Raw genomic sequence first — 23256 nt, forward strand, 5'->3', positions numbered from 1 at the left:
ATTTATTTACTATTTTATCATTTATTACTTATTTAAATAACAGAATTACTATTGTTAATGCCTGAAAGACAGGGAGAGAGAAAGAAAAAGGGCAAGGAGATGATGGTGCAAGGACAGGAAGAGCCAGGTAAGTCAATGGATTTCTGTATGAGTACTCTATTGGAAATAAATGAGTATAAATGGGAAGTGACCTTCGTGACTACCGAACAGTGTTGAATGATCCTAAATCATTGAGAGAAATTAAAGAAAAAAGAAAAAACAGCCAGAAACGCTGGGTGCTCAGCACCCCCCTAAACTACCTTAGTTGAAGACGAGAAACCTCATGCCTAACTCTGGTCCAACGCGTAAAGCGCTAGTGTTCGTAGGTATGTGAGGGTCCAAGCTGGGCCCCAATCTATAAAAAGATACAGTGGTCCTGCCCACTTGACCCAGAGGGGAGGACGGGTGTATTCTTGTCAATGAAGGAAATAAACGAAGAGCAAAACCAAGGACAATCCGTCAACATGAGCTCCATCGCTGGCATCGAGAGATTCGAGAGCCCGCTCAAAGGGCGAGGCCTGCGGGTCTGCAGGACCTTTGCCGTCGGGGAATTGCTTTTCTCATGCCCCCCCTACGCGCACGTCCTCTCCGCCGACAACAGGGGGCAATATTGCGATTTCTGCCTTGACAGGTAGGCAATATTACATAAAAAATTCAGATCAACTTAAACAAGTACCGTATTTTCAACCAATAATGTGCAACCATGGTCCTCTTATATCCGTGAGTGTAGTAAATCCAGGAGAGTAAAATATTTACAAATACAGTACAGAATAGTAAAATACTGTTATCTCTATGGCGTAGTTCTACCCAACATGCTATTCACAGTCATCTTTTTCGGCCAATTGCAGGCTTTGTTTTGTCCCTTTAGCCTATGCAAGCCTGTAAATGATAAAAAGGATCCACCCCCATTACCTCCGAATAACTTTAGCCAATAGTGATCGATTCAACTGATGATTGACACATTTTTTTCGGCCAATTGCAGGCTTTGTTTTGCCCCTTTAGCCTATGCGAGCCTGTAAATGATAAAAAGGATCCGTCCTTTTACTTCCGAATAACTTTAGCCAATAGTGATCGATTCAACTGATGATTGACACATCTTTTTCGGCCAATTGCAGGGTTTGTTTTGCCCCTTTAGCCTATGCGAGCCTGTAAATGATAAAAAGGATCCGCCCCCTTTACCTCCGAATAACTTTAGCCAATAGTGATCGATTCAAATGATAATTGACACATTGGTTAGCCAATGAAACGCCGGTATATAAATCCCAGCATACACCGCGGACTACTTCGCGTTCGGCGGCTGCTTGCATTAGTTGCAAGACTTTGCGACTTAATATTGATCCATATATAAGGTGCGCTGTATTATAAGGCGCATGGTCAGCTTTAGAAAAAAATTAAGACTTTTAGGTGCGCCTTATAGTGCGGAAAATACGGTACACAAAGCCCCAGTGTGTAATATTTGACCACTAGATGGCACTGTTGTCTAATACGAATGAAAACCAGTGCCATAGCATGCAACAAAACGACAAATAAACATGGCGGTCCTAAATGGGAATACTACTAAGTAAAAAATACACATTTCTCAACCTATGATTTTTTTTAATTAAGATTAGTTTGATAGTTCATGTATTATTCAAATCAATGTTTACAGTACAGTTGTTGGATAACAACATAGTGCACATTGTTTACAACGAGATTAGACATGGCACTACAGTATAAACACATAATAAAGACTTAAATGAGACAAAAAAGATAAAAACAATGCCAGGATAGATAGGCAAAATATTTACAAGGTTCTGTTTAGAGACTGGCTTAAGGAAGTGCAATTACTTTGTGTATTGTATCATTTAGTCTATGATAGGGGAGAGATGTACACATTTTTCCCTCTTCTAATCCCGCGGGCACAGTTTTTGTGTTCGTCAGTGTTAAATTCAAACTTTAGTAGACACTGAAAATTTGGGGAGAAGACATCAATGGATTTTGAATTTGCAAGGAGGACCGGGAGAGGAGCGTTCAGATTAGAGAATTCCATTTCGTCGTAAAACACTCTTACGAGCCCTCTCTTTTTTTTTATTAAATCTTCAAAGTTACAAAAAACAGATCAGCCCTGAAGGGTGTAGGAATCAAAGAACAGCAACATAATTAGCCGATAGCAACAATGATGTAATCGTAAAAACAACAAACAACAGTGGACAATAATAGTCAAAATAAGGAACTGGCTTCCTATAAAATCTCTTTGCATTTGCAACTTGATAGGTGCATCCTTATTATGCCAGATTTCCTAGTAGCTAGATTGTCCAAACCAGGGGTGGCCAACCCGGTCCTCAAGAGCCGCATGTCCTGCATGTTTTGGAGGTTTCTCAGGTGATGCAAATTTTAAGATTGTTTGCAAGCTGTGCAGGAGCTTAATAATGACCCAGGTGATTGGGATCACCTGTATTTGAACAGAGAAACTCCAAAAACATGCAGGACATGCGGCTCTTGAGGACCGGGTTGGCCACCCCTGGTCCAAACCATGAACTTAAACTCACGGCCCGGGGGCCAATTGCTGCTCGTGGGGTGATAGTTTGAGGCCCCACTCTTAATATGATAGTCCAAAGGGACAGTGTGTATTATTTAGCGCCTCCTTGTGGGTGAAATATAATTCATTAAAAACAAAAATACTGATTTAAAACATAAGCAAAAATACATCAACTATGTTTTAAAATACTCATAGGTAGAGAAATTTGCTTTTATTTTACATAACATTAGCCTCACTCAGATGGAGCCAAAATCATTGTCAGTCATCTTGCTGCTACAAGTACGCCCAAATTATTTTCCTTTTTTTTCTTATTTTTGCTTAAGTATTTTTTTTCTCTCTTTTTCACATTTTTTCTTGTTTCTTTTCTTATTTCCTTGTCTTTTTGCTTTTCTCCCTTTTCCCTTTTTCCATCTTTTGTCTGTCTTTTGTTTTCTTTTTCCCCTTTTTGTCTTTTTTACCCTTTTTCCTTTCCTTTCCCCTTTTTGTCTTTTTTACCCTTTTTCCTTTCCTTTTCCTTTTTTTTTTCTTTGCAAAAATCTGGCCAAAAAAGGGAAACAATGTTGTGGTTTGGTCACTTGAAATATCTGTAGTATATCTTCTTTCTTTTGAGCACAGATTTTCGGCTGCACAGCACAATAACACATGGTGGTCAAATAATACATACTGTCCCTTTGATGTAACTGCAGACCATACAAATTATGGATTCATTTGTTACTGATTAATTTATTTTCACATCACTTCTGAATTTTCTTTTTCTTTTTGCATCTTATTTTGTGTAGCATTTTCTTTTGAAAGATATTTGCGAACAGTGGATTACTTTTTTTTTTTTTTAAATTGGAAGTTTTCTTTTAGAAAACCCAATTCAGCCCAACTTTAGCCAGGCCCTAGCTCTGGGGGCTCTCAAGTCAATTGAGTTTGAGAGCCCTGGTCTAAACGAAGGCGTATTGGATTTGCACTGTCACATTTCTTTCAATACAAATCTACAAACAAGTGGTGGACCTCCAGAAGGTCAAAACTATAAATACCGCCTGGAGGGGGTCGCAACAACGGACATGCCTTCACTCGCATATGCTATTTCTCATAAATGGGGGACTGGCCTTTCCGAATGTCCTCTTTGAAAAGAGACAGAAAAGGGTAAAAAAAAACAAAATATAAACATGTGGTCACGTTAAAAAAAAGCAACACCTTCAGACAGTGGCGGGCCATGAATTTCACACCAAGGCCTTTAGTACTGCTACGTCTGAATCAGTCCAACCCTCTGTAACTATTTCATGGCTATAAAATGTTTACCATATTTTCCGGACAATAAATGGCATCTTTATTTCATAGTTTGGCCGGGGTGCGACTTATAATCTGGTGAGTCTTATATAGATAGTATACAGTATATGGCTTATATAAATAAATAGCCCCTAGTAGGGTCACCCATGGCAAACAGGTTCTAGGAGAGTGGCCAGACAAAACGCAGATCAGAAGACCCCTTATGAAGATAAAAAACGTTGGTCTACAATCTCCCTCGCCTGGACGCGGGTTACCGGGGCCCCCTTCTGGAGCCAGGCCTGGAGGTGGGGTCCGCTGGCGAGTGCCAGGTGGCCGGGCCTTTGCTCACAGGGTCCGGCCGGGCACAGCCCGAAGGGACGACCTGAGACCCTCTTCCCATGGGCTCAGCACCTGTAGGAGGGGCCAAAGGGGTCAGGTGCGTAGAGAGCTGGGTAGCGGCCAAGGGAGGGGTCCTTGGCACGACGATCCCCGGCTACAGAAACTTGCTTTTGGGACATGGAATGTTACCTTTCTGGCAGGGAAGGAGCCCGAGTTGGTGTGTGAGGTTGAGAAGTTTCGACTAGATATAGTCGGACTCACCTCCACGCACGGCTTAGGCTCTGGTACCAGTCCTCTCGAGAGGGGTTTGACGCAGAGCCGGTGTGGGCATATTAGTTGCTCCACTGCTCTACGTCTGTATGTTGGGGTTCACCCCGTTAGACGAGAGGGTAGCTTCCCTCCGCCTTCGGGTGGGGGGACGGGTCCTGACTGTTGTTTGTGCTTATGCACCTAATAGCAGTTCAGAGTACCCACCCCTCTTGGAGTCCTTGGAGGGTGTGCTTGAGAGCGCGCTCCCTGGGGACTCCCTCGTACTGCTGGGAGACTTCAACGCTCACGTGGGCAATGACAGTGAGACCTGGAAGGGCGTGATTGGGAAGAACGGCCCCCCTGACCTAAACCCGAGTGGTGTTTCGTTATTGGACTTCTGTGCCCATCAAAGTTTGTCCATAATGAACACCATGTTCAGACATAAGGGTGTCCATATGTGCACTTGGCACCAGGACACCCTAGGCCGTAGTTCGATGAGCAACTTTGTCGTCGTTTAGTCGGACCTGCGGCCACATGTTCTGGACACTCGGGTGAAGAGAGGGGCGGAGCTGTCAACTAATCACCACCTGGTGGTGAGTTGGCTCCGATGGTGGGGGAAGATGCCGATTCGACCCGGCAGACCCAAGCGTGTTGTGAGGGTCTGTTGGGAACGGCTGGCAGAATCTCCTGTCAGAAGAAGTTTCAATTCACACCTCCGGCAGAACTTTGCCCATGTCCCGAGGGAGATGGGGGACATTGAGTCCGAGTGTACCATGTCCCGCGCCTCCAATGTCGAGGCGGCTGATCAGAGCTGTGGCCGTAATGTAGTCGGTGCCTGCCGCGGTGGCAACCCTCAGACCCGTTGGTGGTCACCCGTGGTGAGGGATGCCGTCAAGCTGAAGAAAGAGTCTTATCGGGCCTTCCTGGCCTGTGGGACTCTGGAAGCAGCTGGCAGGTATCGGCTGGCCAAGCGGAATGCGGCTTCGGCGGTTGTTGAGGCAAAAACTCGGGCATGGGAGTTTGGTGAGGCCTTGGAAGCCGACTTCCGAACGGCTTCGAGGAAATTCTGGTCCACCATTCGGCGTCTTGGGGGGGAAGCAATGTGCCATCAACACTGTGTATAGTGGCGATGGGGCGCTGCTGACCTCGACCTGGGACATTGTGAATCGGGGGGCGGAGTACTTCGAAGACCTCCTCAATCCCACCGACACGTCTTCCTCTGGGGAAGCAGAGCCGGAGGACCCTGAATTCTCGTATCTCTGGGGTTGAAGTCACTGAGGTGGTCAAAAAGCTCCTCGGTAGCAGGGCCCCGGGGGTTGATGAGATCCGCCCGGAGTACATTTAGGCTCTGGATGTTGTAGGCTTGTCATGGTTGACACACCTCTGCAACATCGGGGACAGGGCCTCTGGACTGGCAGACTGGGGTGGTTCCCTCTTTAAGAAGGGGGACCGGAGAGTGTGTTCCAACTACAGGGGGACTCACACCTCTCAGCCTCCCTGGTAAGGTCTATTCAGGGGTACTGGAGAGGAGGGTCCGCCAGGAGGTCGAATCTCGGATTCAGGAGGAACAGTGTGGTTTTCGTCCTGGCCGTGGAACACTGGACCAGCTCTACACACTCTGCAGGGTCCTTGAGGGTGCATGGGAGTTTACCTGTCCGGTCTACATGTGTTTTGTGGACTTGGAGAAGGCATTCGACCGTGTTCCTCGGGAGTCCCTGTGGGGGGTGCTTCAGGAGTATGGGTTACCGCACAGTCTTATCTAGGCTGTGCGGTCCCTGTATGCCCGGTGCCAGAGTCTGGTCCGCATTGCCGGCAGTAAGTCGGATTTGTTCACGGTGAGGGTTGGACTCCGGCAGGGCTGCCCTTTGTCATCGATTCTGTTCATAACTTTTATGGACAGAATTTCTAGGTGCAGCCTTGGTGGGGATGGAGTCCGGTTAGAGGGCCTCAGCATTGCGTCACTGCTTTTTGCAGATGACGTGGTGCTGCTGGCTTCCTCAGGCCCTGATTTTCAGCTCTCGCTAGAGCGATTCGCAGCCTAGTGTGAAGCGGCCGGGATGAGGATCAGCACCTCTAAGTCCGAGACCATGGTACTCAGCCGGAAGGGTGGCATCCTCCCTCTAGGTTGGGTGCCCCAAGTGGAAGAGATCAAGTATCTTGGGGTCTTGTTCACGAGTGAGGGTAGGATGGAACGGGAGATCGACAGACATCATTCGGACACTGTACCGGTCCGTCGTGTTGAAGTGGGAGCTGGGCCGAAAGGCAAATATCTCGATCTACCGGTCGATCTGCGTTCCTACCCTTACCTATGGTCATGAACTTTGGGTTATGACCGAAAGAACACGATCCCGGATACAAGTGGCCTAAATGAGTTTCCTCCGCGGGGTGTCTGGGTTTTCCCTTAGAGATAAGGTGAAAAGCTCAGTCATCGGGGAAGGACTCTGTGTAGAGCCACTGCTCCTCCGCATTGAGAGGAGCCAGTTGAGGTGGCTCAGGCATCTGATATGGATACCTCTTGGACACTTCCCACGGAAGGTGTTCCGGGCATGTCCCACCGGCAGGAGGCCCTGGGGGCGACCCAGGACACACTGGAGAGACTATGTCTCTAGGCTGGCTTAGGAACGCATCGGGATCCCGTCGTATGAGCTGGAGGAGGTGGCTGGGGATAGGGATGTCTGGGCTTCCCTTTTAAGGCTGCTGCCCCCGCGACCCGACCCCAGATAAGCAGAAGATGATGGATTGAAAAATAAATAGTAAATGGACTGTATTAGTGTAGCGAGGTACTTCACACTTTACCCATTCACACACGCACTCACACACACCGATAACCACAAGCAGCCATGCAAGGCATCTACCTGCTTATCGGGGGACTCAGGGGTTCAGTGTCTTGCCCAAGGATATGTTCACATTAAACCCTTAGTAGCGGCGTATCAAACCTGTGACCTCTTGTTCCCAAGATGATTGACCTAACTCTAGCTACTTGAATTATTGACACCTCATTATTTCATTCAGTTTTAAACTTTCATTACTGGTCCATGTGATAAAGGACTATACAAATGAACATGACTACTGTATATCACTTCAATTTTTATTTTCACACTAAACCGCAAGAGGGCGCTCTGGGCCTGCCTTGGTAATTTCAACCTTGCCGTGTTGTGGGCGGATATTTTTCCAAGCGGAAAAAGGAAGAGAAGCGGCTTATCGTCTTGGAGGAGTTGTTTACCGGTAAAAGTGACACCCGGGATGAATATTTCATTGGGCTTAGTGATTTAGGGTTAAACTCGTTGTTTGGTAAACACGCTCTTTAAGTTAGTTATTTGAATTGAACTCTATTGAACTCTTAACATCTTACTGACGTATTTGAGCGTACACGAAACATTACTATACCGCAGGGGTCGGGAACCTATGGCTCGCGAGCCATATATGGCTCTTTCTATGAGTACCTGTGGCTCGGAGACAAATTTGATTGCATGCAAATTTTCTCCATCTCGTCCAAAACGTAAGATAATAATACTGTTCAAAGACTCACAAAGCCAAACCAAAGCTGATACGAAAGTTGTGCTTGGCAGTATATATAGGGCACGTTTTTCGCTACAATTTACAGTCAAGGTGTTGCACGAAAAAAAAAAAAAAAAAACTCGTTCTGGCTGTACATCGCTAAAGAATCCGTTATATAAAACCTCACTATATTATCTGTCTTCAGTGTTCAGATACCTTATGATGAATCCACAGAACACACTGTAAATACGCCAAAACACCGGAAGAGAACTTAAAGTTTTTTGATTGGGTGAGTGGGAGGGATGGGTGGAGCTATGCAAAAAGTGCAAGCACTCCCTCCCATCTCTCGCCCTACGCCGTCTGCGCCATAGATAAGCACATCAGGCTCCCTGTTTGCAGAATGTTGTGACGTTTTTACAAAATAACTGCTTACATCTGGTTTTGAAACCAATATGTGTGGAAAAAAAAAAGGGTCAAAATGAGTTTAACCGATCTTGAGTAATTGCAAGAAAGACGCAAGTTTAAAGTGGTATGTTTGTTGATTTTGGGACACGGGCTCTGGCATTATTCTCTTTTCATAATTTTTATCAAATCATCAAAAATAAATGTGCTGAAGACTAAGCTTTTGTCTGTGGCGCGGGTTTAGCAATTTAGTAAATTTGTCTCATAATATATGGTGTGGCTCTTTCCCAAAATAAAATTAATATATTTTGCTTTTATGGCTCTTTGAGTCAAAAAGGTTCCCGACCCCTGCTATACCGTGTTCTCTTTCATTTTTATTTCAAATTGCCTTTCAAGATGACATGTATGTTTTTGGTTTAAGATGTCATCAAATGAATGTCCCTCAAAAATGCAACATATACTCTGAGTGCTACGAAAACATGCATGAATCTGAAAGCAGCCCAAAAAAGGGTAAGGTAATAGAGGGCTCCGCGCTTTGTGCTAAAAATAGTAACACGGCTTCGTGCCGCCATCTTGGAAGTCTGTCGATTACAAGCGGTGATAGCGAGAGGAGCAAATATTTACTCAGTTTGTCTATTTATTTACTCAACTAGCTTCGTTTGTGTACGGATTTTGTCCATCAACACTATGGAAAACTACGTGGAGAGTTTAGACAAGCAAGCACGCGAGCGGTACGCTGCGAAGTTGCATTTTATTGGAAAATTGGATCCCTACAAAATTAAAAACAAGGACTGGAAGTCTGATCCCGATTTGTTGCCGTGTGTGACTTACATCGAACTTGTTAACTATCTTATTTTCCACCCAAGTCCCTTTTGTGAACTGAAGGATTTTCAAAATTACAAAAGTATGGAAATGTTACTCAAGAAGCAACACCTACAGTATTTAACCTAGCCATGGTGTCGACAGATGTACATTTAGTACACATGTCCCATAACCTTTTTAAAATTTATTTCTACATCATAAATAATTCAATTTACCTGTCAGAAAGTGGTCAGAACAAACACGAACACAGTCAAGCTTTGGCAAATTCGACCGGTTAATAGCTGCCAGCCACATTCGTCTTCGCCGTTCACTTTTCTCCTGAACTTCAATCCCCTGATTGTAAACACACTTCGGAAGTCTAAAGAAGCCCTTCCCACCCTTTTCCCCTCGGCTACAACAGCCAACAATAACGCACGTATTCGGCATTACAATGTAGAATCTAACTGGTTCGCTGAACAATAACAATGAAGTGAAAAGCTTTGTGGACTTCCAAAATGGCCGCCAGCAATGCATTGCGGGTAATCTTAGGACCTCAAAGCACTCTATAGAAGGAAGGTTAAAATATTTTTAAACTATTCATGGACCAAATATAATTGACATCACATGATTCAGTTAGGGGCAGCACGGCGGGCCAGTGGTTAGCGTCTGTGGCACAGTTCTGAGGTCGTGGGAAACCTGCGTGGGTTCAAATCCAGCTACCGGCCTTACTGTGCGGAGATTGTATGTTCTCCCCGTGCTTGCGTGGGTTTCCTCCGGGCACTCCGGCTTTCCTCCCACAAAGACATGCATTTCAGGTGAATTGGCCGGTCCAAATTGTCCCTAGGTGTGACTGAGCAAGTGAGTTGTCTGTCCCCGTGTGCCCTGCGATTGGCTGGCAACCAGTTCAGGATGTCCCCTGCCCACTGCCCGGAGATGGCTGGGATGGGCTCCAGCTCCCCCACCCCCCCTGCGATCCTATTAAGGATAAGCGTTACACCTAATGAGATGAGATGAGATGATTCAGTTATTTATTAGGCGAGCAGAGAAGGCCTGGCAGGGACTGATGGCCCCAACAAATGTGATAATCTCCTGTCACTTTATTAGGAAAGAGAGCTTGGCAAGATGTGGAAAGTGCAAGAAAGCCCACTACTGCAACGTCAAATGTCAGGTAGGATTTTTGATGAAGGATTAGACTTGACGTAAGAATTTTTTGTGTCAAACAAAACATCAAACAAAAAGGTATAAGATAAAAACAATTGTCATGTGTTTTTCACTGGACCCAAACGCAGGAAGCACAAAACTCACAGTTCCCTAAAAATGTAATATATAATATATTATTATTATTATTAGTAGTAGTAGTAGTAGTATCAATTCATAATCATTAATATAAAATCATTTAGATTTCATAGTACTCCAGATTTCCCTTGATAGTTGTGACACACTTCTGCAACATAAACAAAAACCCACCTCACATTTATTCAGATTGAAATTCTTCTTTGCTTGCATGACTGTCTTACACTGCCCCCGGTGGTCAAGTCACGCACATCTGAAAGAGGACAATCTATACTGATAAAAAAAATCTGTTGAATTCTTAACATAGAGGTTGAGAATTATGCTTTTTTGAAAAGTGTGTTAGTTTATACATGTGCCCGAATTGATGGCACTTCCATTCATTCTAGGGAAGAAAGGTGATTTGAGATACAAAAAATCACTGAGTTTCATTGTCAGTTGAATATTTGATATCACTCTAGATATCAAAATTTTCTTATTCTTAATTGACTTTTTATTATTTCTTCACCGGGTTCAGAAAGGCGACTGGGCGGCGCACAAGCTGGAATGTTCGGCCACGGTGGTGTTCGGCGAGAACTGGGGCCCTTCGGAGAGCAGCCGACTGGTGGCCCGAATCCTGGACAAGAAGGTACGCGGGAGGAGTCGGTGGTGTCCATTAGGGGAGGAACTAATCCAAACTTGTGGTCAACCCACCAGAAAACCCAAAAAGGGAGAAGCACATCTGAGAGGATTTTACTCATAGATGACTTGCAGTCGCGTAAGTCTATCATTTAAAACCCTACCCCCATTTCAAAATAGGGCTCCACGATTCTGAAAAAAAAGAAAAAAAACTAATTGCGATTTTTCAGACCTTAATTGCAATTTTGATGCAATTTTCGATTTTAAAAGAAAAGTGCATTTTCTGTGCTAGTTTTTTTGTTTTTGGGGAGAACATAAACATAGTGCCCCTTGACCCCACTGAGGATAAGTGGTGCAGATAACAGATGGATGGATAAACATAGTTACATGGAAACATAACTTGAGATGACGTACTTAGAGACAGAGAGTACAGTATACGACTGTAACAAAACGAGAGATGTACAAAAAAACAAGAATTGCAGTCTTTATTGTCATCATACAAAATGACAACGAATGGGGAGGGCTATTCATTTCAGTGTAAGAAAACGATTAAAAGCGTCTGGTAAGCTACCCGCTAGAGTCGGGTCCCCGCGACTTCAGCCTATCAAAGTCGTGCACAAACAACTTGCAAAATTTTATTGGCTGGTGCCATTCAAAACTGCTTCTGATTGGCCAGCAGTGTTGAACCACAAAACGTGACAATTCTTGTTGGCCAACACTCCGTCACTCAAATAACACAATGGAACTATGACTCATTGAAAAGAAACGCACTAGCGCTGTTACGTGGCGATATTGATTCGATTTTGGTTAATCGTGCAGCCCTATTTCAAAGTGTCATCTGGGTTTCAAACCCTAGACTCATCATCCTTGGGGGGAGCCTTTTAACCTTCCTGAGAGGATCAATTGTATTTTGTTAACAGGGATGCAATTTCGATTTTGCTCGGTGTGATCTTGTACCTCCGTGCTGGAAATTAGTATTGTTTCTACTTACACTACCCATTTACGATTGTGTCCCCTTGTCCATCATTTTGTATTCTATTCCAAGAATTATGGTGTAAGACCTTACAATGGCACTCAAGGCCACTTCTGGCTACAAAATGCATATGCTGACTATTTTTGCACTATGATGACTTTGCACCAAATGCAATATTGCACAACCGTTACGATACCAACGTTATCACGACAACCCTGTATGTAACATCCCACATGCCGACATTTCTTGTGTAAATACCATGTAAATTATAACTATAGCCTTATCCCCCTTGTCTTATAACATTATCTTCTCTGTTCCTTTATCTTCTTGCTCATACCTCACTATGAATGTGTAAAACTGGAGTGTCAGGCCCAATTTCGTTGTCACAATATGTTAGCCCATTTGTAACAATGACAATAAAGGTATATTCTATTCTATTCTATTCAAAATAAATCACAGCTGGAGTTTCATTATTATGACTAAACCAATAAAGAAATGATAAATGACTGAAATAATAATGCAATAAGAGAATAAACGATACAATCAGGACTAAATCTAGGCAGTGACATATCTCAATATTCCAAAAATCCACACTGTCCTTTGACTTATTTTATTTAATCCACTATGATTTATTTAATAGTCACTCTTTTGTGTATTGGATTGTCAGACATGGGGGACATGGACAAGGAAAAACGGGACAGGACCCAAGCAGATGCAGCCGGACTCCACCGCTTTTACTCCAAACATTTAGACTTCCCCGACTCCCAAAAACTTCTCTCACTCTTCTCACAGGTGGGAACGCCTTAAAAAAAAACCTTAGAGTTGCTGACGTTTTTGTATTTCGTACATCAGGTTTCCTGTAACGGCTTCACGATAGAAGACGAGGAACTGTCCCACATTGGCACGGCTGTCTACCCAGAGTAAGACCAAAGTTAGTCCCCTCAGTTCTCAACATTAAGTAAGATCATGATCAAGATCTTTGTTGCTATTGGTTAGCGGCCACTTTCACTTCGGTTTATTTGTTTATCTTTGTTTTAGCATTCGATTTTATTTCCATGGCTATATTTTCAGTATATTTTATTTTCTTTTGAGGACTTTTCAACATATATATATATATATATATATATATATATATATATATATATATATATATATATATATATATATATATATATATATATATATATATATATATATATATATATATATATATCATTAGCCGTACCGCTTATCCTCATTAGGGTCACAGGGGGGCTGGAGCCCATCTCAGCCATCTACGGGCAGTGGGCAGGGGACACCCTGAACTGGTTGCCAGCCAATCGCAGGGCACACAGGGACAGACAACTCATTCGCTCATTCACACCTCGGGACAATTTAGACCGGCCAATTCACCTGAAATATATATATATATATATATATATATATATACCGTATTTTCCGCACTATAAGGCGCACCGGGTTATAGGGCGCACCCCGAAAAAAAACGTTTTTGGTCCTATTTTTGACATACATAAGACGCACCGGATTATAAGGCGCTACAATGGGAACGTGGACAAAACAGTCAGATAGTTCAGTCCAACTTATTACCCCCTTAACATTCCCAAAGCTTGCAAAGACGCAAATACGTGTCGAGAACACGTGCGGATGCGGTGTCCGTAAGATGTCACTCTAATGCATCGTTCCATCATTCGGAAGGTTAAAGTCTTGGGATTCAAGAAATGATAACCATTCCTTAGTATCTATTTTCTTTTTCGCTCGCAACTTTACTGTGCACATGACAATAAACACTTGGAATTGAGTTTAATTTAAAAATAGACACTCCATTCCATCCATTATCTGCACCGCTTATCACAGAAACATCGAGTTCAGTCTGAAACAAGATACAGGGACAATATAAGACCCGGAATAGCTCACCTAAGTCGTTGTGTTCATAATAATATGCAGCCAATGTCCTCTTATATCCGTGAGGGTAGTAAATCCAGGAGAATACAATATTTACAAATACAAAATAGAAAAAAATGCTTTCTCTATGCCGTCAGCCACATGCTATACGCATTCATCTTTTTCGGCCAATTGCAGGCTTTGTTTCGCCGTTTAAGCCAATGGCAGCCTGTAAATGATAAAAAGGATCCGCTCCTTGACCTCCGAATAACTTTAGCCAATAGTGATCGATTCAACTGATGATTGACACATCTTTTTCGGCCATTTGCAGGCTTTGTTTGCCGTTTAAGCCAATGGCAGCCTGTAAATGATAAAAAGGATCCGCCTCTTGACCTCCGAATAACTTTAGCCAATAGTGATAGATTCAAATGATGATTGACACATTGGTTAGCCAATGAAACGCCGGTAAATAAATCCCAGCATCCACCGCGTACTACTTGGCGTTCGGGGGAAAATCTAGTCGGCGGCTGCAAGTTAGTTGGAAAACTTTGCAACTTTAAAATTGATCCATAAATAAGGCGCACTGTATTATAAGGCGCATGGTCAGCTTTTGAAAAAAATAAAGGCTTTTAGGTGCGCCTTATAGTGCGGAAAATACGGTATATATATATATATATATATATATATATATATATATATATATATATATATATATATATATATATATATATATATATATATATATATATATATATATATATATATATATATATATATATATATATATATATATATATATATATACATGGGCAGCACGGCAGCGCAGTGGTTAGCGCATGTGCGGCACAGTTCATGTCTTGGGAACCTCCTGCGTGGGTTCAAATCCAGCTCCAGACTTCCTGTGCGGAGTTTGTATGTTCTCCCCGTGCTTGCGTGGGTTTCCTCCGGGCACTCCGGTTTCCTCCCACATTCCAAAAACATGCAGGTGAATTGGCCGGTCCAAATTGTCCCTAGGTGTGAATGAGCGAGTGAGTTGTCTGTCCCCGTGTGCCCTGCGATTGGCTGGCAACCAGTTCAGGGTGTCCCCTGCCCACTGCCCGATGATTGCTGGGATGGGCTCCAGCACCCCCGCCACCCTACTGAGGATAAGCGGTGCAGCTAATGAGATGAGATGAGATATATATATATATATATATATATATATATATATATATATATATATATATATATATATTTATATATATATATATATATATATAGATCCATTTCCTATAGGCTGCCGCAGACGTCAAAGATCTTTTTTATGTAGGCTGCCATAGACGGCTCTAGACTTTAAAGATCCTTTTTATATTGGATGCCATGGACGGCTACAGACGTCAAATATACAGAGTCTGACAGTGAACGAGTTAAGAGTAGTCTTTGTTTTCTGGGGTTCTGTAGCGTGGCGCTGATTAACCACAGTTGTGATCCAAACGTGAACGTCACTTTTGATGGGACCAACGCCGACGTGCGAGCTGTCAAGGATATGAAGGCGGGAGAGGAAGTAAGACATGCGCTCACTTGACTGTACTAAATGTATTTCTTTAGATTAAAAAGAAAAAGAATGAATTTGTAATTGTAGGTGTTGATCAGTTATATTGACCTCCTCTACCCGACGGACGAGCGCAGCAAAAGGCTACAGGAGTCATACTATTTCACCTGCGACTGTGAAGAATGTCTCGCCGGCTCCAAGGTGAAAACTCAAAAACATTGGTGCACCAATAAAACTGTAACATGTATTTCCCTTTTTTAGGCCATGTGGCACGAGAGCCATAGGTCGGGAGCCATAGGTTCCTGACGTATGGATCCTGTGCCACAAATGGTCCTTTTCGTGACAACAACTGGCTTGGAGATAAAACCGAACATGTGCAACTTTTTACTCTATTAATATATTTGAAGCCATTAGCTATTCACATGCAAAGACAATACAGCACTAATTCTTTACAGGGTTCTGTCCACTATATATATATATATATATATAAAGGGTCTTGACTTAAGTCTACAGTCCAGGTGTCACACCAACCTACCCTGTTGGGGCTGTAAATCGCTAAATACTTCTTTATATGGAAGCTCATTAAACAATCTGTGTTCATTGTTGAGACACTTACTTATGAATAGCCATAGAAACAACCGTACATGTCCAAACGCTCTAGAAAATTACCCAGAGCAATTTGATTGGGTGAGTGGAAGGAATGGGCGGAGCTATACAAACAGCGCCCTCTTCACTAAAGGTAAATTTGTTGGCATGCTTCTTTGCAGTATGTTTTGACACTTTCACAAAAGAACTTTGATCGCATCTTGTTTTGAAACCATTGTTTAGGACAAAAATGAGCCTCAACAGTCATAAATAACTGCGGGAGGGAGACACATTTTAAGTGGTATAATTATATTCATATGTGACAAAGTGTCTGGCATTATTATTTCATGAAATTTATCAAATCTTAAAACTTGAGTGAAATGGAATGCGCTGTAAATTTAGCTTTTGCCTGGAGAGCAGGTTTGGCAGTTTTGTCTTAAAATATATGGTGTGGCTCTCGAATATTTTTGGTTTTATGGCTCTTTGGGTTGAAAAATTTCCTGATCCCTGTTCTAACCTATCTGTTCTGCGTGTGTTCGAGAGCAGAACGAACTGAAGCTGAAAGTGCATAATGGTGGCGTCCCGGCGGAAAAGGCGAGTTCTACGTTGGTCTATGCCCGCAAAGCCATCAACGAGTTTCGGGAACTGAAACTTGTCAAAAATATCCTTTGATAATTTTTGTTTTCTGCATTTGTTGCATTTCGCTTGTTATCCAGTGGTAGGGCTGGGTGATAGCCTACACCCTATCTCCCCCAAACCCCAAAAGAATCTCTATTTTCCAGTTATTCTGTAATAGTATGAATTGAATCCGTATTAGAACCATTAACATTGTCATTGATAACAATGTATTGTTTACAACAGGATTAGACATGGTACACCAGGATAAACATGCAATAAAGACATGAAAGAGAAAAATAAGATAAAAAGAATGTCAGGATAGATACGTATATAAAAAATAAATGGTGCTTGGAGAATTTTTGCCGGGTTCTCTACCTTTTTCAAGCTGAAAGCTACTTTTTGTGTCTAATTAGTGAAAAGAGCACCCACTTTTGTATCAATTTATGAAATACTAACTTGGCTTGATGACTTGCTGAATAGCTAAATAGTAACTTGATAGTAAGCTAGAAAAGTAAACAGGGAGAAAACTATAAAGGCGCAAGATAACTAGCTAAAATAGTAAAATATTGACTAAATAGCCAGGTACAAAGCTAAAAAAAGTTAGATAGATAGCTGGAAAGAAGCATAAAACTTGATAACTAGCAAAAAAGATTAAAATGTTAGATCAATAGCATGCAAAAAAAATGAAAAGCTAGCTAGATAGCTTGAAGGAAGGAAGATAGCTAGCTTCAAAGCTAAATAGTTAGCCAGATAGCTAGTCAAGTCAAGTCAAGTCATTTTTATTTGTATAGCCCTTAATCACAATTAGTCTCTAAGGGCTTCACAAGTTATTACATATAAGATTAGGTTACTCGTATGCTATAGAGTAGAAGTGAGTTTTAAGCCTAGATTTAAACATTTCCACCGAGGTTGCAGATCGGATCTCAGGGGGAAGAGCATTCCACAACACCGGTGCCCGGATGGAGAACGCTCTCGAACCAGCGGAACACTTCTTGGCTCTTGGGATCACCAGGAGACCGGCGCTCTCGGAACGAAGGCTCCGGGCCGGGACATAGGGGGAGATCAGAGCTAGCCTAAAAAAACGACACAATTTTGCTCATTCACTATAACAAACCCTAAAACTGGAACTGTTATTCTTGTATTTCCAATAACATAAACAAATAAAAAGGTGAATAAATACATTTGTTTAATACATGGTTAGATTCTCATTCTATTCTTTTACTAATTGCTTAAAAATATTTTTCAATTCTTGATTATATATTTTTTGGGTCTTTGAAGCCCATGTACTGAAATGTATTTACAGTATTTGAATTTCTAAAATAACAACTTATCATTTGTTTACTATGTTGTTACCGTGTTATCACCAAGTTAATGATTAATAATGGAGTTAAATAGACCTAGTCAACCAATAAAAAGCATTTTGTCAGAAAATCACAATGACCCAGCACTGGTGAGCTATTTTTAGAATAGGTCCGCAGGCACCTTTACTGTCTTTAGAGGGCACCCTAGTTCCCGCAGGCAACATGTTGGAGAACCCTGCTTTATTGTAAATAATTCGCTATTCCATAATATAAATACAATGGAATAAAAATTCACTTTGTGTTTATATATACTGTATTCATTCATTCTTTCATTAACTGCACAGCTTATCCTCAGTAGGGTCGCGGGAGTGCTGGAGCCCATCCCAGCAATCATCGGGCAATGGGCAGGGGACACCCTGAACTGGTAACCAGCCAGTCGCAGGGCACACAGAGACAGAAAACTCACTCGGTCATTCACACCTAAGGACAATTTGGACCGGTCAAATAACCTGACATGCATGTTTTTGGAACGTGGGAGGAAACCGGAGAGGCTGGAGGAAAACCACAAAAGCACAGTGAGAACATACAAACTCCACACAGGAGGTGATCTCAGGTTTGATCTCATGACCTCAGAACTGTGCCGTACACGTGCTAATCACTGCGCCGCCGTGCTGCCCATATATACTGTATATTCAAAGTTATTTTGAACAATTTTTTTAGTAATAAAAAATGTTTAGTAAAAAAAAAAAACTTAATAACAATACTATGAAATCTTAATTCATCTTCAAAAATATAAAACATATATGTCTTAAGTGTCTTGAATCAATGATGAATCAATTTTAATCAATTTTATATGTAAAAACATAATCAAATGATAATATATAGTAAAACATATTTTAATGCATTACAAAATATCTAAAAAATATTTTTAAAAAGACAGTATGTAAGGAAAAGAAAATTCATTGTTTTTAAACAAAACAGTACAACTATTGTAACTGAGCTGTATTTCACGACACTGTGTAATATTTGACCGATAAATGTCGCTGTATTGTGTAGTGCTACAAAGTCAAGGAAGAATACAAACTAATAGGACTCAAAGTGACCAAACTGAACCATTTTTCGTCACCTTCGTTTTTACCACTAGAAGACGCTATATGATACATAATGTCCCTTTTAAGAAAGAACCTTGTGTTAAAGGTTCAGCTAATGATTGATTTTAATGTAATATTTACATCTTGTGCAAAAAAATGGTTCCTTGAGCTTTAACACAATTGAGTGCAAAGTAATTGTTGTAAGCATGTCTTCTTAAACACATGATCCAGAAATTTGCCCATTATGAAAAGTAGTGCTAACTCTTAAATTCCTCAGCTCCATTTCACAATTTGGTTTATTTTCAAGTTGTCCATTGTTCAAAATGCCAAAGAAATTCTTCCGTTTTTATGTACTGTCCAACCCTACCGAATAGGAAACATTTCAACACACTGTCACTTTAATTCATCATAACTAATGGTAACTTTCGTTGAACTTCTGGAAAAAAAAAAAACAGCCTTGACTCTTGGGCACCCCCTAGCGAGCTTTTGGAGATCTGCGAGCGAAATTTAGAGAAGCTTGGCGGCGTGCTGCATGACGATAATGTCTACATACTGCACATCAACTACCAGGCCATGGGCGTGTGCATCTACCAGGGAGACCTTCACGCCGCAGTGCGCTATGGAGAGAAACTTCTGCGACCATTCAAGTAGGAATTTGTTTAAATACAGTCCAGTAATCCCTTGCTTAATCTTGGTTTACTTATGGTGGTTTCGCTACTAGGTCATACATTGTGTTCTAAATTATGTTGTGCATTCTGATTGGCTAATCAGAGAAAAATACTTTCAATTGCCAACAAAGTTGGCCCGCTAAACTTGCTATGAAGCAATATGTCAAGTCATGTTTATTTGTATAGCCTTTAATCACAAAGTCTCAAAGGGCTGAACAGACCACAGATTATTGCAAACCACAGACTATTATTACACCATCCCCTGATCTAAAACCTACATGAGGGCAAGGAAAAACTCAAAAACTTCAACATGAGGAAAATGAAGAAACCTTGAGAAGGGACCGCACATGAAGTAATCCCCATTCCAGGATGACCAGGCCAAAATGGATGTTGCAATAACAAATAATACACAGATATTGTCAACATGAAATATAGGTCATTTATAAGCTATAGAATACAAGTGTGTGATCTTTGGCGCGCCCTAGTGTCCTTCTGGGACATTTTCAAAAGTGGTTGGTTTGGTTTCCGTAGGACAAAACTGCAAGGTGAATGTAGTTTTCTATCATGGCCACATGATGATGGAAAAGTAGTGCAGGGGGCTCAAACTCATTTTAGCTAGGGAGCTACATGGGCCAGTGGATTAAAGAGAAAGAGACAATTGGAAAATAAGTAAGAAAGACAGAACAAGAGAAAGTGAGAGACAAAAACAGAGTGATCACAGAAAGTGAGAGAAAGACAGAACAAAGAGAGAACAAATGAGAGATAGGAAACAATAGAGAGAAAGAAGAGAATAACAGGGGCAGAAAATACAGAGAGAAAACATTAGAAAGAGACATAGAGAAAGAGAGAAACAAGAGAGTGACAGAGAAAGAGAGACGAAAAAAAGAAAAAGAAATGAAGGGATAACAAAGAGGGAGAGAGACTGAGAAAGAGAAAGAAAGAGAAGAGAGAAAGTAATATAGCTCCAGTTGCTTTGCGAGTAGGGCCTGGCTTTGTCTACATCATGTGGACTTATTTCAAACTGCAGCTGATTTATCTCTAGATCAGGGGTGTCAAACTCATTTTAACTCGGGGGCCACACGATAGAACAAACATTCTGTCTGGGGCCGGACTAATGAGGAAGGAAGAATGAAAATGAGAAAGAGGGAGGGAAAAGAAGAGAGGGCGGGACAAAGAAAGAAAAAGAGGAGAGAGCGTGAGAAACAAAAGATAAAAAGTTGTGAGAGAGGGGGAAAAGAAAGGGAGAGGAGGAAAGAAATCCAAAGAGAAATAGAAAGACAGAAGGAGAGTATGAAGAGAGAAAGAGAAAAGGAAAATCGGAAGTTAGAGCAAAAGAAGTTAAAAAGACAGACAGAGAAAGAGACAAAGAGCAACAAAGGAAGAGAAAATGAGAGACACAGAGAGTGAAAAAGACAGAGTCAGAGAAAAGGGGTGAGAGAGAGAGAGAGAGAGAGAGAGAGAGAGAGAGAGAGAGAGAAATACAAGTACAGTGTCTTTGTTCGAGGCACCTGGCTTTGGCAACATCAAGTTCACATATTTCAACCTGCAGCTTGTTTTTCTCTTGCGCTTCTCTGAGTGTTGTCTCGCGGGCCGGATTCAATCCCTTAGCGGGCCTGAACCGGCCCGCAGGCCGCAAGTTTGACACCTGTGCTCTAGATGTTGTTTCGCGGGCCGAATTACAAACCTTGGTGGGCTGGATCTGGCCCGCAAGCCTCATATTTCACACCGGGTTCATACAGTTGTGCAACAAAACAGCAAGGTCGTTTTGAAAATTGGAACTTGTAAGTTATTTGTAAAAAAACAAAACGATTTTTAATATACAGTACTTTTTTTGTTAAACAAATACATGATCTTGTAAATTAAGGTTATTCTTGGGTAATAAACAGATACTTATATGCATAAATTAGGGTTTCTACTTGGCAGGTTTGGACTATGATGTTTTTGGGGGTTGTAAGCCCCGTAAAAAACAAGGGATTACTATACTTTTACATTCATTTTTTGGATTATTTTGGGATTTTTCGGTTTCAGTAATATAAATATACACACCTTGCAGCCAACTCTACCCGGCCTACTCGCTGAACGTGTCGTCTTTGTACCTGAAGTTATCTCGTCTCTACACGGCCTTGAATAAAGCCTCGGCGAGCGTCGGCGCACTCAAGAAGGTGAGTCGATTTTTGCACTTAATGAACGATTCAGTTGAGAACATTTTGCCTCGGCAGGCCATGACCATCATGGAAGTGACCCACGGAAAAGATCATCCCTACGTCCGGCAACTGCGTAAAGAAATTAAAGAAAGTTCAAATCAGAGGAATACCATGCCGCTTTAAAGGGACAGTGTGTTTTTCAGTTGTAGTGGTACAAAAAAACATTACAAATATATATTGATTTAAGAATGATGATAAGCTGTCTTAGACTTAACATATAACCATTGTCTGTAGCTCATTCATGTCCAGAATATTCTGGAAATAAAACCTTCCAAGGAAACGCTCATTCTTTTTTAGCCTTTATTTTGAAAATCCATCGTCTCGCTACCTGGAATCAGACACACGGAGAAAGAAAAAGACTACTTAACACCAGTACTATCTTAACCTCTTGGTGGTAAAAACTTCATTCATTAAAAAAGTAAATTCATATATTCATATATTATATCTCATCTCATCTCATTAGCCGTACCGCTTATCCTCAGTAGGGTCGCGGGGGGGCTGGAGCCCATCCCAGCAATCATCGGGCAGTGGGCAGGGCACACCCTGAACTGGTTGCCAGCCAATCGCAGGGCACACAGGGACAGACAACTCATTCGCTCATTCACACCTAGGGACAATTTGGACAAACGTGGAATTGTTTCAAATACTTGAACCTCATCTAGAGGGAGACGATATAGATTTTAGAGTTCTTGCTGCTACCACGACCCAAAAAAAAAAACAAAAAAATGCGAAAAGCTGGGCACATTTTTTTTTTTTTTAAATGTGTGTTTTTTGGTCACTTTGGGTCTGCGTGGTTTGTTTTCTTTCTTGTGTTTTTCTTAGAACTCCTTTTCAGTTGCACAACACAATAAAGCAAAATCTGGTGGTCATATCACAGACACTGTCCCTTTAAGAGCGCAATGCATGCCATTATATACAGTATCATTGGTTTTTATGTTTTAAAAAGTTAGTTTTTGTCCTTGTACAGTTATTCGGCAACAAAAAGCGTAAACAATTGTAAAATATGGAAATAATCATCTGTTAAAGGAAACATTTTTTTTTCTGTTGGCAGATTTTTTTTTTCCTTTTTAAAAAAATATTATCTTTCTGACGGTAATACTTGAAAGGATTAATAGTTTTCCTCTTTTACAGTGTTGTTTCTATAAACATGATACTGGAAATTATACCGAAATCATCATTTGATTTGAATTGTCAAAATTACACTAAAAGTATAGTTATAAGAAACATTGCCAACAGTTCTTTTTTTAATTTCATATTTGATTTTTTGTGGTGCAGTGGAGTAACATACAAATAAATATTATTAAAAAAAATCTTTTGAATTTTTACTGATAATAGGGAACCAACTATAGGCAACCAATCATGCCAGATTCTTCAAAGGGTGCCTCAAGTTGTA

General features: G+C 41.5%; 1 protein-coding gene across 1 annotated transcript; it reads left to right on the top strand.

Moving 5' to 3' along the window:
- Positions 1 to 502: 502 nt before the first annotated feature.
- Positions 503 to 23062, top strand: LOC148346679 (N-lysine methyltransferase SMYD2-B-like). The gene is made up of 12 exons (XM_088324840.1): positions 503 to 670; positions 10208 to 10271; positions 10911 to 11021; positions 11090 to 11150; positions 12652 to 12776; positions 12837 to 12904; positions 15306 to 15408; positions 15487 to 15597; positions 16528 to 16642; positions 19464 to 19638; positions 21713 to 21821; positions 21879 to 23062. Exons 1-12 carry the CDS (start codon positions 504 to 506, stop codon positions 21984 to 21986), a joined length of 1317 nt encoding a protein of 438 aa, XP_088180966.1. The 5' UTR covers position 503; the 3' UTR covers positions 21987 to 23062.
- Positions 23063 to 23256: the final 194 nt, after the last annotated feature.

The sequence above is a fragment of the Urocampus carinirostris genome, chromosome 20 (assembly GCF_059441175.1).
Source record: "Urocampus carinirostris isolate Australia breed hairy pipefish chromosome 20, RoL_Ucar_1.0, whole genome shotgun sequence".
Lineage (NCBI taxonomy): Eukaryota > Metazoa > Chordata > Actinopteri > Syngnathiformes > Syngnathidae > Urocampus > Urocampus carinirostris.